The sequence below is a fragment of the Hyaena hyaena genome, unplaced genomic scaffold, assembly GCF_003009895.1.
Source record: "Hyaena hyaena isolate Hyena2069 unplaced genomic scaffold, ASM300989v1 scaffold_541, whole genome shotgun sequence".
NCBI classification, from domain to species: Eukaryota; Metazoa; Chordata; class Mammalia; order Carnivora; family Hyaenidae; genus Hyaena; species Hyaena hyaena.
Window position 1 is genome coordinate 275,349 of NW_024081174.1, and position 13,137 is coordinate 288,485.

The 13,137-nt window shown below is 42.1% G+C and overlaps 1 protein-coding gene across 4 annotated transcripts in view; it reads left to right on the plus strand.

Annotated features, from left to right (window-relative positions):
• Positions 1 to 13,137, plus strand: part of TPP2 (tripeptidyl peptidase 2) — a 70,837-nt gene that overhangs the window by 46,370 nt on the left and 11,330 nt on the right. For 2 of the 4 annotated variants that reach the window (XM_039255705.1, XM_039255703.1), the window contains exons 21-25: positions 289 to 426; positions 1,733 to 1,977; positions 2,235 to 2,313; positions 4,470 to 4,508; positions 10,352 to 10,497. In XM_039255705.1, the coding sequence (XP_039111636.1) occupies positions 289 to 426; positions 1,733 to 1,977; positions 2,235 to 2,313; positions 4,470 to 4,508; positions 10,352 to 10,497 (647 nt within the window). Of the gene's footprint in view, positions 1 to 288; positions 427 to 1,732; positions 1,978 to 2,234; positions 2,314 to 4,469; positions 4,509 to 5,695; positions 5,797 to 10,351; positions 10,498 to 13,137 lie in introns of those variants that run through there. The other 2 variants (XM_039255707.1, XM_039255704.1) reach the window with 2 other exon arrangements.

A 13,137-nucleotide genomic window follows, 5' to 3' on the forward strand; every position in this document is an offset into this window, starting at 1 on the left:
TTTACCAAAAGGAAATGTTTTTAATGTAAAAATGTCATCAATAACAGTATTACAGATCTACATCAGAAATCACTTAAATGGAACAAACTGAGGGCACATGGGGTGGGGGGGAAGGGGGGAAATGGGCATGGAGGAGGGCACTTGTGGAGATGAGTACTGGGTGCTATATGGAAACCAACTTGACAATAAACTATTTAAAAGAAATGAAAAGGATTCTCTATAAAAAAAAAAAAAAAGAAAGAAAATCACTTAAATCATACTAAGTAATCATTCTTATTTTTTTGATAGCCCAAGAGTGGGGAAGTAACTCCAAGCTGCCCACTACTTTGTGAACTATTATATGAGTCAGAATTTGACAGCCAACTATGGATTATATTTGACCAGAACAAAAGACAGATGGGTTCAGGAGATGCCTATCCCCATCAGGTATGAATTTGGCAGTGAGTTTTACAATTAACAGAGGCTATTTCCTTAGATAATGAATCCCTGATTTCTTGTTTATGGTAATTTTTGTTTTCCTGGGTTTTTTAAAATTCATATAGTTGTGTATTTAGTTCTTTGACATACCACTCAAGGCTCCGTTAGTTGTCTTGTATAAATAGACTGTGACAATCTCTCAGCCGTGTAAGGTCAGCTGATGCAGGTTTTGGGGTAGAGGAGGGCCCGGGTGATGCCTGCTGACAATGGCCAGCATAGCTTTTTATTTTAAGTATTTCTCCTTCCTGCCCTCTGCTTCCACCTATCTGAAGACTGAAAGCGGATCCTCTAAGATAATATGAGCATCTAGAAATGATCCTAGGTCTGACATGATGAAAAGCACTATAGCAGTGTCTTCAGATTGCTAGAACCTTCATATTCGTTTCTTCCTGAGATGGCTGTTTACTCAGCTCTTACTGTATGCCAAGCACTGTGCTTGGTATGATTACTGTATCAAGGGGAAAAAAAAAACTTTTATTTAAACAGTTTGTAGAAATTTCATCCCTGATTAAAATGTTACCAAGAAATGAGGTATTTCCTGTAACATCTATAATTTTATGCCACATAATGAAAATAATTTTGCAGGTTTTTTCGGTCAACTAGTCAGGGAGTGATTTCCTTTTCCTCAAAGCAAGCCTAGTCCCGCCTCCTCACTGCAGCCTGGGTTACGCAGTGCCATTACCTTATTGCTTTAAAGTCTCCTCGAAAGAAACTGCTGATACAGGATGGAGCGTTCCATGCTCCTGACCAGGTTAACTAGGTGGAGTGTAGTGGATTTGTACTCCTTGATCTCTGCTGGCTCCCTGTTTTTCCTCTAGGATAAGAAAGGAGGTGTGGTGTTCTGGTTATAAGATAAAGATGATCAGTTGTGTGTACACACACATGCCTATGTTTGTTTTAGATATTATATGGCACCTCAGTTTTGCTAGTTTTTGGTGGTGTGTTATCTATGTTCTAAAGACTCATGAACTAGAAAATCATGGCTTTTGTCAGTTTTGAGCAGACACTGATGTAGCTGAGAGAATGCACATAGCCTGTTGTTGTGGAAAAGTGAGGGCTCGGAAGGCCTTGAGTTCCCTTACCCTTTATGCTGCACGTGGCCTTGAACAGTTCACATGCTGCTCCCAGCCCTGGTGTGTAAGCAAGTGTGTGCGCACACTCTGTGTGTGGCAGTTGTTCCTGTTTATCCTCTTACTCTGACTTCTGTTTACTTGGCTAAACTATACTTTTCCCAAATGTCCTTTGTCTTTTTTAGTATTCTTTGAAACTGGAGAAAGGAGATTACACAATTCGACTACAGATTCGTCATGAGCAGATCAGTGATTTGGAACGTCTTAAAGATCTTCCATTTATTGTTTCTCATAGGTTGTCTAATACCTTGAGCTTAGATATTCATGAAAATCATAGCCTTGCACTTCTAGGAAAGAAGAAATCAAGTAATTTGACATTACCACCCAAATATAATCAACCATTTTTTGTTACTTCTTTACCCGATGACAAGTAAGTGACAGCGTTGCTTGCACTTAATGTCTGTCTTAAATACTGTGCTCTTTTTATGCAAGTTCATTACATTGGCCTAAATTTACAGTATATTGTCACTTAATTGTAGATTAAGATGATTTCTCCCTTTGATTTTTGAAATCTGAGCTACGGGAATTATTTCAGAATACAATTGTTTTGATGTTTTACCCCGATTATCTTTGTGAAACTTTTTCTTTAGTTCCTTTTTTTCCCCCTCTTTTAAACTTTCTTATCAGAATACCTAAAGGGGCAGGACCTGGATGCTATCTTGCAGGATCCTTAACATTATCAAAGACTGAACTTGGAAAGAAAGCTGTAAGTATCCATTTTTTTTAATACTGAAATTACCTATTCCAAAATACTCATTTCTTTATAAGATGGAAATTAATCCTGCACTTTAGAATGGATAAAAAGAGATCTCCCTGGGGAAGGAAAAATTAGTTTTTTTCCAGATTATTAATAAAGTCAATTAATACTTGATTATATTTTAAAATATTTAGTATTCTTTTTCCTAAGTCTAAGTACTCAGGTTCTGAACTGGCCCTACTTTGCATGGCTAATCCACTTGAATTTCCTGTCAACCATGTAGGTTAGAGTTGGCTTAAGTGAATGGGATGTTTAAAATTAGAACATTTTATAGGATCTTAACCGACATTATATTGTGGACATCGAAATAAGTCACATCTTCTAAGGTTACCTTGAGAAAACAGAACAATTATTTCTAAGGAACTATATTTTTTTTTCCACTCATACACACCTTTCTCTTGTTGGAATTTTGCAGAATTGTGTAGGTAATCACTAGGTACTTTTTTTGCCATTGCCTTTATTTTATAGTTTCCAAAAGTAAGCTATTGAAAATATGTTTCTGGTTGTTACATTTTAGAGAGAAATGTTACAATTTGATAGGTACCCGTTTTAACTTTTGCATCTGTTTTCATGACAAATTTATTATGAGAATAGTGTCTCTATGGGTCTGTCCCCTTTGGTCATCATGTTAGCTCAGGGTCAGTAAAAGTGGTCATTCTTACAGTTTTGCATTTCTCCGTAGCATCAGTTCTTTTATGGTAGTCTACCGCCTGCTGCTGGAGCCTGTAAATGCCGTTATCAAAATGAATAGCTCTCATGCCTCCTAACAAGTATACTTGAACTTCTTGCCACTATTGAACCAGAGGTCACTTATCACTGCCATAGAAGCGTAACCCAGGAATTTTGTGCTTCAGAAAACTTGTTTGCCCTGATATTTCTTGAGTCTCATTTCAGTGGCTACTGCAGCTGACCCATGGACAACACGGGTTGGAACTGCGAGGGTCAGCTTCTATGTGGGTGTTGTGTTTTGTTTTGTTACTAAATGCAGTGCATACTGTGGATGTATTTCCTTTTTCTTATGATCTTCTCAGTAACAGGTTTTTTTTCTCTAGCTTACGGTAATGTAAGAATATACACAAAACGATATGTTATTTGTTTATATTATCATTAAGGTTTCCAGTCAACAGAAGGCTGTTCGTAGTTAAGTTTGGGGGGGCAGGCAAAAGTTATACAGGGGTTTTTGACTGGTGAGGGGTTGGTGCCCTCAGCCCCCTGTTGTTCAAGGGTCAACTGCACTTATTTATATATACACGTGAGTGTCATTTGAAGCGACTCTGTGGTCACTGACGTTGGAATTCATAGAGATTCAGGAAGTCCTAGCTTAGTCTTTCCTTGTGGGCTTCGCTTCCTGGACAGCGGGCCGCTTCCACTGGGGGCTCCCCAGATGGGGAGACAGGGTGCTCACCCAGAGAGCTCTTCTCAGGCGTCTGCCTCCTTGGAAAACCATTGTAATTAAAAATGCACTTTAAGCCGTTCAGAGCAAGTTTCTACTTCCTGGCTACGTTCTTTCAGAGGCAGCTGTGAAATTAAATGATAAAAGTGTGGGATTAACTGTATTCACTACTTACTATGTAATTACTTGCTGGTCGATTGTTCTGAGAGAGCAGACACCTAAAGGTACCGAGTCCATACGCTCGCTCTTCCATACGCTCGCTCTCGCAGCTCAGTGTTTACTCTGACCTCCCTAGTCGCGTTGCTTGCCGGTTTGTTACACTTCTGCCTTTCACGGTCACCTTGAATGATGATGCCTGGGCGTGTGTGATGGTTGTGATATCCTTGAAATCAGACTCTGGACTGTCAGCTAAATTTAATGTTTTCCAAGAGCTGTTTGATAAATAATGGATTTTGCTGTCCTCAATTTTACGAATACAGAGTTGCAAAACATTTGCTCTTAGGAATAATGTGTTGGAGTGCGTTTTTATTAAAATGAGAGTGGCAGTGTTGCTTTCTTGAAAAGCCTGCCTTTGTGATCGTAGACCTGACCCTTCTAAGCACTGTGACACATGCAGGTGAGACGTAAGCCGGAAGACAATTAGACCGAGGTGGTGTCTCCAGCCTGTGTAGACTGTGCATGTTTTCTTACAGAATGTCGTTCTAACTCCCAGGGGCAGTCTGCAGCAAAACGACAAGGAAAATTTAAAAAGGTACTGATTGTCAGTTCTTAAAAAAGATGTCTTAAAGCCTTATTTGCATATTAATTAAACTCTTTTTCTTTCACTATTATAAATCTTTTTTTAAAAAAATCTCTCCCTTAGTTTCCTTTCTTTAAGTCCTGCAGCATAGCGCTTTTAGCTTATCGGTGTTGACACACTACTTTCCTGGAGTTTTCTTTCCTGCCATAAATCGCTGAGCAACCCCTGTTTTATATGTGTATGGGGAACTAAAAGTAATGCCATTCAGTTCTTAACTACAGATCAGAATACCAAATGGTAGTCTTTGAAATTTGCATATCTAAAATCCTACAGAGAAACTAATGTAATTGTTTTTCTTAGTTATGTAAGCCCAAACAATTATTTTTAAAGTCTAAAAACATTCTTAAATTGGATGATTTGATCATTAAAATATTAAGGTACTTGAAAAAAAAAGTGTATTCCTTGCTCTGGTGTTGTCTTAGTTCTGGAAGAAGAGAGACGGAGCAGTGGGCAGGAGGAATGGACATACGGACTATCAACCCCAAATTAAAACTTATGCTAAGAGCACGAGCAAGTTTAAGACCATAACTAGTGTGTGATCTGATCGACTTCCTGCGACTTATTAAACAATGCCTCATTGGCTGCTACAGCCATATTGAACTCAAACAAAATTCGACTTGGGGTGTACTTAGAGAAAGGGATGTAGGTATTCAGCAAACCCTACGATGAAGACCTACTGGCCTCCTTCAGCATTTCAGTGGTTTCTCATGTTCAAGCAGGAAGCATTGCATGGAGAATTTGTATTTTAAGATATAAATGAAAGATAACACTGTTTCTTAATTCAAAGTGATGTGAAACTGGGGATCACCGTTTTAGAACAGGTAAAATATCATCATTAAGATCACCATTTTAGAACAGATAAAGTTCCTTTATTAAAAGACTTCTGAAATGTCTATATTATTATGTAATGGTAAACACTTTGTTCAAACAAAACACCCCACTCGGAACCATCTTTCCAGATAAAGGAGTACCTACTTGTAGACCAGTATTTCCCAGCCAAGCATCTTGACCCATCAGTGGGCCATGTACATTCACTTAATGAAACCTAGCCAGCTTTAAAATGAAAACAGAATAAAATAGGAAATGTCGTTCATCAGACTCATAAAGCAAATTTCTTTTTTTTTTTTTTTTATCTATAGATTGTTTATCTCTGGGTCATCCTGAATATAGCTTGAAAGCCACTACTTTAGAAAATGAGAAAAAGGTCTTCTAGGAGCCCATTAAAAATAGAAGGTGCTTATCACAAGGCATAGCTGGGATTGTTTTCTATGGTATATTTTGGTTGATCTTCTGGGAGTTTGGGTGGATTTTGTTTGGATTCTGTTGTATAAGATAAGAAACTATTAAATGAATAAGAAGGTTGTTATTACTTGGCTGGAAAGCTTTATATAAAGAACGTGGCAACTAGAATTCCCTCTTCCCATTTCTCCCTGTCTTCAGTGCAAATACATGTGAAGCTCTTACTTTAGAAATAATCATTTTTATAGTTTTATAGTCCCCTTACCAAAAGGTTGTATATATTAATTTATTGCCTGCACCAGCTAGCTTTTGGTGCATAATCCTCAGTGGATATTTCCTCTGGATTTCACTGACCTTTGATTTGAAAACCTAGGTTACCTTTTTTAAGTTTGTTGTCCTATGAAAGAATATAGTTACTTTTAACAGATGACAAATAGCATTCAAATATGATACTAATCTTTAAAATAACCAGTTTGTGTAAAAGTATTAAAGTTTTGGCTTTAGTTATTAATTTAAGAATTAAGAAAATTATAATTTTTGAAGCAAAATGTAAATGGTAGTAGGTTGTGTTGCCCAAAGAATAATTATCAGTTTTGCAGGTAGATTTGACTTTCAAAAGGCAAATGGTTCAGTTCAAACACTGTCAAAATACTTGGTGAATAGCTGAAATGGGTTTTTTTTTAATTGTTAAGTATCAACTGTAGAGAACTTCAGCATTTCTGCTCTGAAGATTCTTCTTGCCTACTTTTTAAAATCATAATCAAGATTTCTCAGGATTTAATGGTGCCGAATGATTTCTATTAAACTGACCCTATACTAAGTCCTTGAGAAGTAAGTTGAAAAATTACTGACAAAAAGAACAGGTGAACATGATAAAACAAAAAACAAAAAATAACTCCATTTTTCTGTTGATTAGGAATTAAAACTGCCATGTTCCTAATTTTTAGTAATAAAAAAAATTACTGTCCCAAAATATTTTCTAGGATTTTATTGACACTTATAATTGCCAATTTGGTATATTTAATATATAAACTCCTGATCACAAAACCTTGATTTCCCCCCACTTCAAGGTTATTCCTCATAAATTCTCCATCTCTTGTGCATTTAATGATAGTTTATGGTTGCCATGGTGCCCCGTTTCTTCCTATTTATTGTTAGAGTTCATTGTTAATCGTAAGTTAGATTGAATGGATTGCTCATTTTAAATTCGATTCTGTTTTCTGTCTTCTGTACTAAAACATAATAGCAAATGCCTTACCTTTGAGCTTCAGAGGAGGAATCCCCTACAACAGAGACTCCTTCCCATCCTGACCGTTGTCCCTGTCCCTAATCAGGCAAGGAGGAGGAGGGGATCCGAGGGAGGCTCACGTTAGAGCAGAGCCAACACGGGCAGCCAGGTTGCCTCCTGCAGGCTAGTGTCCACCTTCTAGCGCAGTGGATTCCAGAGGGAGTGGGCCTGCCGTCCGAGGGTCGGCGCCGAGGCCATCTCTGCCCCTCACTTCTTCAGTAGGTCGTGTGTGCTGCACGATGACACTGAGGCGATCCTTCCCCGGAGAACTCGGTGGTTAATTGGCAACTCAGGTTTTGCAGATGCTTGCACTTGGCTTTGCCTGGGAAGTGCCCACGTAGGAAGGTGAACTTGGGGGGGGGGGGGGCAGACGGGCAGCAGGGTCCCAAGGAGCTGGCCCAGGCACACCCCTGCTGCTTCCCCCCATCGCACTCGGCCCACGCGCCCTTGGCTTGCAGGCGCGGTCCCAGCTCGCCCCCGACCCAGCTGCACGCGACGCGTGTGGCCCCGTCCTGCCTGTGCTGCTCGGCTTCGGGCGAGTCCTGCTGAGGCGGCGCCGGCAGAGCCACCGCAGCGGTGGTTCCTTATGAAATCTGTGAGGGTCGCTCCCGTGGGGCGTATGTGTTGTACTTACACCTACAATCCCTGGAGGCCTGCAATACTATTTTTTTTATTCAACCTGTGTAAAGTTTTTTTCTGAAATTACTGTGATGAGGGGAGTAAAAGTCTTCTCGATAACATGATTTTTCCGGTTTTAGAAACTTTGTTAATTAAAACAAATATAAGGTTCAAATTGAGCAGCGTTTTTAACATAAACCTGAAGATAGACTTGGGGACTTGACCTACAGAATAATGATTTAATGAAGGACACCTGGTCATTGTGCCAAAGACAGATCTGGCCAGTCTCATCCGGGGTTTGATTTCCCAGATAGCGCATGAGTTTGCCTCAGTAAAGACGTCTGTGCTTTAATATAAGAGATGGAACAGGATGTGATTGTGTAGAATTACGTTTCTCCTCTCTTCAGAGCGAAGCTTCTCAAAGGAACCACCTATGCTTGTTTACTTCTCGCTCTGTCTGCATCCCTTTCGCAGTCAGCCTTCCCTCCCACTGTCCACGGAGACCGCCCCTCTCTCGTCATCTCTTGTCGTGGTACCAGCCACTGGTGCCGGTTCGGCGGCCGGCTCGGCCTCACAGCCCTTCTGGGGTCCGTCTCCCTCCCCCGCCGAGCATCTCTGAAACCGTAGAATGCTCTGGATCAAGGCTGGGCTTCCTCTTCCCCTGCCTGCGCCCTGCCCAGTCTTCTGTGTCCCCCCAGCTTTAAACCCCATCAACGCCGCTGTCGGTTCCGCACTCATGGATTTCTCATCCGTGCGCTGCTTCCTTTCCTACGGCCTGTTCTGCACGTCAGGGCAGTGCTGCGAGTTCTGATCTCGCTTTCTGACTTGCCTCCCTCCTTCTCAACTTCGGCCATCTACCATCCATTCTCCAGATAACATGAAGAGCTATTAAAAACAAACCCACATTTTTCATCCATGTAGGATCCAGAGTCCTTAAAAAGCAGAAAGAAGTCTTTAGTCATGCCACCGTCTTGTCTACCACTGTCCTGTAGGCTTCCTACCGCACTTAGAATGAAATCCGCATTCTTGTGCCGTAGTCTGTCAGCCCCACTTCCTGTGGTTGCCCCCACACGGGGTTTTACACGTGCTCTTCCTCTGCCGTCAGACTCTTCTCCCTCTCCTCGTTTCGGTCAGCTAGGTTCATTGAGGTGCGTCCATTTAGGTCATGGGTTCGCAAGGACGGGGCGGTCCCTGCTCCGAGTGGCTTTCTGGCACCACTGTGTCTGCACTGCCCCCCACCGTCCCGAGCAGTGTCCCTGCGTTCTGTTTCACTTTCTTCCTGTCCCATAGGGTCAGCCTCAACTGTTCGTTACTCACATGCCGTCCGTCTCCCCTGCTCGCGTATGTTCCCCGTGGGCGAGGAAGGGCCTTGTCTGCTTTGCTCTTCACCTTTGAGCCTCACAGGGCCTCAGTACGTCCTGTCGATTGAATGAAAAAGAAGTTTCTCTTTAAATTTACTTAGCAAAGAGGACCTTTTTTAAAACTCTAAGCTATTTCCTTCCCTTCTCAGGTATAAGATGCAAAAGGTCAGTAGACTTTCATAATTAGAACTTTCTGTAATTAGTCTGTCAAGTAAAACCAAGAATATCAAATACACTCAAATGGAGGAAAGTTTGTTTTTACCTCCTTTATTTTTTTTTTAAAGATTTTATTTTTAAGTAATCTCTGCACCCAATGTGGGGCTCAAACTCACAACCCTAAGATCAAGAGTTGCATGCTCCATGGATTGAACCAGCCAGGTGCCCTTTACCTCCTTTATTTTAAAGGAAATTTAGAAGCAACAATACTTTAAATATTTTTTAATGTTTTATTTATTTCTGAGAGAGAGTGAGAGACAGCATGAGCAGGGGAGGGTCAGAGAGAGAGCGAGACACAGAATCTGAAGGAGGCTCCAGGCCCTGAGCTGGCTGCCAGCACAGAGCCCAACACGGGGCTCGAACCCACGAACTGTGAGATCATGACCTGAGCCGAAGTCGAACGCTTAACCGACTGAGCCACCCAGGCGCCCCAAGAAGCAACAGTACTTTAAATTTTGAGAGAAAATTCCTTTGATCACAGATTGGAATTTTTTTTTTTTTTAAGTTTTATTTATTTCTAGGAGAGAGAGAGAGAGAGACAGCATGAGCAGGGGAGGGTCAGAGAGAGAGAGGGAGTCACAGACTGAAACAGGCTCCAGGCTCTGAGCTGGCAGACAGCACAGAGCCCGAAGCAGGGCTCGAACCCAAGAACCACGAGATCATGACCTAAGCGAAAGTCGGACGCTTAACCGACTAAGCCACCCAGGTGCCCCTGGAATTTTGTTTTTAAGTTTATTTTGAGAGAGAGATGGGGAGCAAGCAGGGAAGGGGCGGGGCAAAGAGGGAGAGCATCCCAGGCAGGCTCCACACTGTCAGCACAGAGCTCAAAGTGGGGCTGTCTCATGAACCGTGAGATCATGACGTGAGCCAAAACCAAGAGTCGGACACTTAACTGACTGAGCCACCCAGGCGCCCCACAGATTGGAAATTTTTATGTATCGTGTCCATTAGGATCTGGAATGTGATGTAGAACAACTCAGTGCAGCCTGTGGTATGTGATATTCAGGTATTGAAGATGCTTGTAATTATGTAAAATGAAGCATGTTAATCTGAGACTCTCTCCACATTCATAGGATGTGATCCCTGTTCATTACTACCTAATATCTCCGCCAACAAAGACCAAGAATGGCAGCAAAGATAAAGAATCAGAAAAAGAGAAAGATTTGAAAGAAGAGTTCACTGAAGCATTACGAGATCTTAAAATTCAGTGGATGACAAAGTAAGTTTTTGATGGATTTTGATCCTCTGAGTATTTACTTACATTTTTCCGGTGAGAAGTGTCCAGTGCAGGTTCATAGGCTACCTTCAGAAATGTTAACAGTGGATGGATGGGTTAGACATGCTTTTATTTAACCACTTAATTTTGATTTGCTCTTAGAAGAGAATTTTATTGGAAAGCACAAAGAAAATACAAATCACTTTTTTGCCTACTCTCCAGAGCTGGTCATTGTCCTGTTACTATTCTCTCTGTCCTTATTCACGTAGCAGTGCAAATGACGTCATGTCCTCATTTTCCAGTCACTATTTGATTATGAGTATTTCTTGGGTCATTTAATAGTCCTTTAAAATACCATTTTTAAAGACCAGGTAGGAGGTGGCCCTGTTGATGAAATATAACCTACTTAAATACTCTATTTGGCGTATACATTTATAGCTTTTCTCTAGAATGCTGTGATGGATATTTTTATACATATAGTGTTTTAAAATATGCATTAGGGGCCCCTCAGTGGCTCAGTCGGTTCAGCGTCCGACTTCAGCTCAGGTCATGATCTCACAGTTTGTAAGTTCGAGTCCCACATTGGGCTCTGTGCTGACAGCTCAGAGCCTGGAGCCTGCTTCGGATTCTGTGTGTCTCTCTCTCTCTCTGCCCCTCCCCGGCTCACCCTCTGTCTCTGTCTCTCTTTCAAAATTTATAAACATTTAAAAAAATTTTTTTTTTAATATCCATCAGATAGCATTTCTTTTTCTTTAATGTTTATTTTGAGAATGAGCGGGAAAAGGGGAGAGAGAGAGAGCACAGTGTGGGAGGAACAGAGAGAGTGGGAGGGAGAGAGAATCCCAAGAAGGCTCCATGCTGTCAGTGGGGAGCCCGACACGGGGCTCGAACTCACAAACCACAATCAGGCGTCAGACACTCAGCTGACTGAGTCGCCCCTGGACAGCATCTTAAAAGCATAATTATCCAATCCATATCCCTGAGACTTAAAAATTGTCATGTTATGTTTGGCCAAATTGCCTTCAGGAGTGAATATCCTAGTTTCTCCTCCCCCTGCCGTCACGTCAGGGCCCCATCCGCTCCCTGCACTCGGCAGCAGAGAGCCAGGCATTGAAGAGAGACTCTTGCTGCCGGGGGAGGGGGGACGCCTGTATCACCGTCTTCAGTTGCGTCCCTGAAGTTCTGATGAAGTTTATGCTTTTTAAACGCTAGCATTGCATTCGTAGTGTAGCTCCTGTCACCTGACCGTGTTCTTTACTGTTTTCTACTGGGACAGCGGATTTTTCTTTTAACTTTTTAACATAAAAGATATGAATGCTCTGCTGTACTTGTACACATTTTACCCCAGCCTGATTTTTGGCTTTTGGCTTACTTTTTACACAGCAGAAATGTATACTCTGCGGTCCCATCCATTGCTTTTCCCATTAGCGCTGTGTTTCTGTGGGACCCGTGCTGGCCGATATGCACACATCCTTGCCGTCAGGGGGTCCTGTAGAGAACACACATCATCATGTTGCGAGGATAATTCCCAAGGATTGAACAGTTAAGGTTGTCTGCCCACATTCAAACTTACCTTTTCACTTATAACTAGACTGTAGGGGCACCTGGGTGGCTCAGTGGGCTAAGTGTCCGACTTCAGCTCAGGTCATGATCAGTTCATGAGTTCGAGCCCTGCATCTGGCTCTGAATCTGAAATATCAGTAAAATTATCGACAAGGGAATTGTCAAAGCCGGCTTCGGATCCTCTGTACCCCCCCCTTTCCCCCGCCCGCGTGTGTGCATTCTCTCAATAATTTAAAAATGTTTTAAAGTTTAAAAAAAAAAAACTAGACTATCTTCACCAGAAGCCAAAGTCTTTAAGTCAGCCTCTGGCTGATTGTAGGATGGTGTAAACAGTAAATCCTTCACAATTGCAGAGATTGACTCCTGAGTGACAGAGTGGGAGTCCCATGAACCCACTCCCCTCAGAAACTAGCAAAACTTCTTTTTTAAAAATCAGCCCTTTAAAACCTCTGGAGATGATAATAAGGGCATACAGCAAATGATGAAACACCATCTGTTCAAGAATATCTACAAATGTTGGGGCGCCTGGGTGGCTCAGTCAGTTAAACCTTCCAGCCTCAGCTCAGGTCATGATCTCACAGTTCGTGGGTTCGAGCCCTGTTTCGGGCTCTGTCCTGACACCTAGCTCAGAGCCTGGAGCCTGTTTCAGATTCTGTATCTCCCTCTCTCTCTGACCCTCCCCTGCTTGCGCTCGCTCTCTCTCTCTCTCTCTCTCTCTCTCTCTCTCTCTCTTTCTCTCTTTCTCTGTCAGAAATAAAACATTTAAAAAAATAATAACTACAAATGTTCACAGGGCGCCTGGGTGGCTTAGTCATTTGAACATCTGATTCTTGATCTGAGCTCAGGTCATGATCTCACAGTTCATGGGATTGAGCCCCAGGTCGGGCTGTGCGCTGACAGCATGGAGCCTCCTTAGGATTCTCTCTCTCCCTCTCTGCCCTTCCCTGAAATGGAGTCAGATGCTTAACTGACTAAGCCACCTAGGTGACACTGGGTCATTCTTAAAGATCGTAGGTCATAGTTGCGGAGCCATATTCCCCAAAGTGTTTCCTCTGTCAGCACAGTGGGGATGTGGAGCTC